The 4,381-nt window shown below is 49.3% G+C and overlaps 1 protein-coding gene across 1 annotated transcript; it reads right to left on the bottom strand.

The window, feature by feature from the left end:
• Positions 1–229: 229 nt before the first annotated feature.
• On the bottom strand, positions 230–2,628 carry DDA1 (DET1 and DDB1 associated 1; the record flags this gene model as incomplete). Its single annotated transcript, XM_009074546.1, has 4 exons — positions 230–340; positions 1,147–1,208; positions 2,035–2,086; positions 2,548–2,628. Coding segments are annotated over 4 exons (306 nt in total), but the record flags the coding sequence as incomplete, so codon positions are not given.
• Positions 2,629–4,381: the final 1,753 nt, after the last annotated feature.

Here is a 4,381-nt window from a genome sequence, read left to right as displayed (position 1 = left end):
TTCCACCCCTGCTCCATAAATTTTAGGGCATAAATAAAAAAAAAAATAACAAAAAAACCAACCAACTGGAGAGGAAAAAAACCCCAAAATAAATAGACTGGCTCTTGGGAAGTCAAGAAGTGGTTTGGGCTGTGCAGTGTGGGAACTGAGAGGGAGCAAGGGGCAAATTTACACACTTGGAGACAGAAGAGGAAGCGCCTGCCAAGGAGCAGAGGAGAAATCCAAGGGTTTAAGTGTCCTCGTTCATGTCCTGGCTGTCTGTCCGAGCGATTTTCCGAGGAGGCGCCGAGTTCTCACCTTCTATCTCCACCTGCTCTTGGTCTCTCTTCTTTGCTGCGTTCTGAGGGACACACAAAGGCCCAGTGAGATCTCCACACCACTCCCAACCCTCAGAGCCAGCTGGGAATTGTTGGCAGAGGATTGGGAACAGGGTTTGGCTGTACTGACCCAAGTGGGACAGCACTGAGGAGTTTGCCCAAAGCCAAAGTTGCTCCTTAGGGATTGGTTTGGATTGAGGGTGGGATGAAATCTTTGACCTCAGCAAACCTCTCAAATCCTTGGCACATATAAATATTTCCCTTTCAGCTCCAAGAATCTGCCCTCTCTCCATGTTTTTCCTCATCCTTTGCTCTGTTGGTGACACTTTGGCATCTCCACTCCCAACTCATCACCTTCTCCAAGTGCTCCCACCCCTCAAGGATCCCAATTTTCAGACTCAGCCCCTGCCATACACTCCCACCCTAAGTATACCAAAATTCCCAGGCTCAAACTCCACCTGGAGCAACATTCCTTAGCGTGTCCCTCCTGAAAATTCCCATGTGACACCCAAAAATCCTTCTGAAGCTGCATCCATGCACAGACTCCTCTGTCTCCAGCCCCTGGAGCAGCTGAGGTGGAATTTGCCACCAATTTTCCATGGGAACAAAAGGGAAAACCAGGATGGAATGTGGATTCCCAAATTCTAGGTTAAACCTTGAGTGAGCTCAGGTTTTTTTTGCCCTTTGCATGAAGCACAAAGACGTTTTTTTCTCGGGGAGTTGGAGCCTCCTCAGGTTCTCCTTGCTCAGAGTTCACACTTGATTTTTCACTACTTTTTTGAGCCCAAATCAAACCCAAACACCAAAGTTCAAACCCCCCAAACTGTACCTTTTTGTCCCACTGCTGATGGAGGTAACGCAAGAGGATATTTGTCTTTTCTGTGACGATGACTGTGGGGAAAAAAAAAAGCAAAAGGAGTGAAAAATTTGGCAAAAAAAATCAGCTAAAAATCTTCCCAACTCCCCTAAAAATTCAGTTTCAAATTAGACAAAGAGAGTCAGGTAAGAATCAGCTAAAATATCAGTTAAAGATCAGCTAAAATTCAGCTAAAAATAAGGTAAAAGTTCAGCTAAAGATTCAGCTAAAAAAAGCATCAAAATTAGTGGAAAGCAGCTAAAAACCACTTAAAATTCAGCTTAAAATGAGCTGAACCCCAGTTAAAAACAATCAGCTGAGAACCAGCCCAAAAAAAATCAGCTGAGAATCAGCCCAAAAAAATCAGCTGAGAATGAGCCCCCAAAAAAACAGCTGAGAACCAGCCCCCAAAAAAATCAGCTGAGAATGAGCCCAAAAAAATCAGCTGAGAATGAGCCCAAAAAAATCAGCTGAGAATGAGCCCAAAAAAAATCAACTGAAAACCAGCCCAAAAATAATCAGCTGAAAACCAGCCCAAAAAAAATCAGCTGATAATCAGCCCAAAAATCAGCTGAGAACCAGCCCAAAAAAAATCAGCTCAGAACCAGCCCCCAAAAAATCAGCTCAGAACCAGCCCCCCAAAAAAATCAGCTGAAAACCAGCCCAAAAAAATCAGCTGAGAATCAGCCCCAAAAAAATCAGCTCAGAACCAGCCCAAAAAAACACCAGCTCAGAACCAGCCCCCAAAAAAATCAGCTGAACACCAGCCCAAAAAAAATCAGCTGAAAACCAGCCCAAAAAAATCAGCTCAGAACCAGCCCAAAAATCCCCCAGATCAATCCCAGGCCCCATGGCACTCACTCTGCTCCGAGGGGAACTCTCTGGTTGGCAGGTACACCGAGGGACGTCTGTTCTGTGGGACAACAGGACACTCAGTGCTGGAAGGACATTCCCACCCCCTGGAAATCCTGGAATTCCCACCCTGCTCCAGGACACTGGGGCAGCAGTATCCCAGAAACCCCAGGAGGAAGAGATTCCACGTATATTCCTCATATATATAACAGATGTGGACTAGGAATGATGTGACAATTCCCTTATCCCATCAAATCCCATTTTTTTGGGACACAACCCTCAAATTGTAGGATTTCTCTCCAAAGCAGCACAGCTGGGATTTACCTGCTGCAAGGCACATTCCACAGGAAATTTTTCTTACCAATCCCAACTCATGGTTATCAGGAATAACACATTTTCCTCGCCAATCCTAACTATCAGCTGGGATAAACCATTTTTTTTAAGCTCCAAATCCTCATCTCAGTGTGCTTCTCTGAGGATTGAACTCCTCCTTTCCCAGCCCTGGGATGTGGGAATTCTTACCGATGCTTTGCACACGGAATCCGCATGGAATCTGCTGAAGTTGCTTTTGTTGTACACTGGTAATCCCTTCAAAAAATCTGCCTGGAAGCAGGAAAAAAACCAACAGTGAGGGAGGAAAGGAGGAGGAATAATCCAGGGAGGAGCTGAGGGATGTCAAGCAAGATATCCACAGATTCCCAAAGCTGCTCCAGGTACACCTGGAGGAGATCTGAGTGTCCCTGGCTCCTGTCCCCACATTCCATGTCCCATGGCAACATTCCCTGTCCCCAGGGCACCAAATTCCCTGTCCACACATTCCCTATCCCCAAGGCCACCACATTCCCCAGTCACCAAATTCCCTGCCTCTACATTCCCTATCCTCAGGCCACCATATTCCCTATCCCCACATTCCCTATCCCCAGGCCACCACATTCCCTGGTCACCAAATTCCCTGTCCTCACATTCCCTATCCTCAGGCCACCACATTCCCTGGTTACCACATTCCCTGTTCCCAGCACCACTGGAGCAGCTCCAGCCCCAGCAAAGCTTAGCCACGACCCATCTGGATCAGGATGGAGACACTACCACCATCCCAATGGAACAATCCTGCTGGATACATCCACATTCAGCTCTTGGATCCCAAGGAAAAAGCCTGGAGTTGTATCCTTGGATATTCAGAGTGCAGTGCAAGGATCCTGCCACCTCTGGGAGGTCAGTGGCACAGGGGGAATGACCTCCCAGGCAATGGCACAGCAGGGAATGTCCTTCTGCCACTCTTTAACCAAGGAATGCTCAGCCCAGCCAACCCAGAGGAGCTGAGGGAGGGGGAAAAACCAGGAGCAGACACCTCAGAGCCTTTGGGGAAAGGCCAAACCCCCCAAAAAACAACAACATTACACAACCTCTGGTTCCTCTAAGGTTTGGGAAGTGAGGGAGAGATGAGATCCATCTACTGCTCCGTGTCCCTCAGCTTCCTGGGAGATGCCAGACCTCATCTAAAAAGCAGAAAAGTGGGGAAAAACCAGCCAAATATCTGTGCTACATTCCCAGGTGGAACTGCAGGAATAAGGCTTGGGAAGGTGAGGGTCAGGACAAAGGTGCTGGATGGGACACAGGGGAATGTGGGTTAGAGGGAAAAACATGGATACGGGCTTAGGAATGGTCTCCTGAGGAGGTCAGGCCTGGGATAACTGTGGAAGGAGACACAGGGACACCTGGACATGGGGACACCTGGACATGGGGACACAGGGACACCTGTGGAGGAGACACAGGGACACCTGGACATGGGGACACCGGGACACCTGTGGAAGGAGACACTGGGACACTTGGGCACAGGGATCACAGGGACACCTGTGCATGGGAAACCCCTGGGATACCTGGACACGAAGCCCCTGGGACACCACTGTCCTTCCTGTAACTACTGACCTTGTGAAGGAACAGAAAGAAAACTCCTGCCCAAAATTATCCAGTCCTAACAGAGGGAGAAAACTCTGGGATCATCCTGGGGCTGGAGGATCACCCCAAACCTCAGAGAGGTTCCAATCCCTCCCTCTTTCCCCAGACCTGGGGCTACAGGACTCACCCCTCCCCCTGCCAATGACTCCAAAAACTGAGGGTGGGGGAGTCTCCACTCCCCCAGGGGTGGCACCCAAACCACCACAACCCCCCCAAACACCAGAAAGGGGGAAACCCCCAACTTGGGGTGCCCTCACCACCCACCCCACAACAAGGGATGTCCCCCCTCTTGGGGGATGCTCCACCATCCTGGGGTGTCCCAGTTCCTTCCTTCGGGTGGGGAATAACCTCCTGCACCCCAAAAATCCTTAAGGACAATCCAGCCCCTTCCCTGGGGTGG

This window comes from Acanthisitta chloris, unplaced genomic scaffold (assembly GCF_000695815.1).
Source record: "Acanthisitta chloris isolate BGI_N310 unplaced genomic scaffold, ASM69581v1 scaffold25385, whole genome shotgun sequence".
Classification (NCBI taxonomy): domain Eukaryota; kingdom Metazoa; phylum Chordata; class Aves; order Passeriformes; family Acanthisittidae; genus Acanthisitta; species Acanthisitta chloris.
Note: the sequence above shows the minus strand (reverse complement) of the source record. Positions and strands in the feature narration are given on the sequence as shown.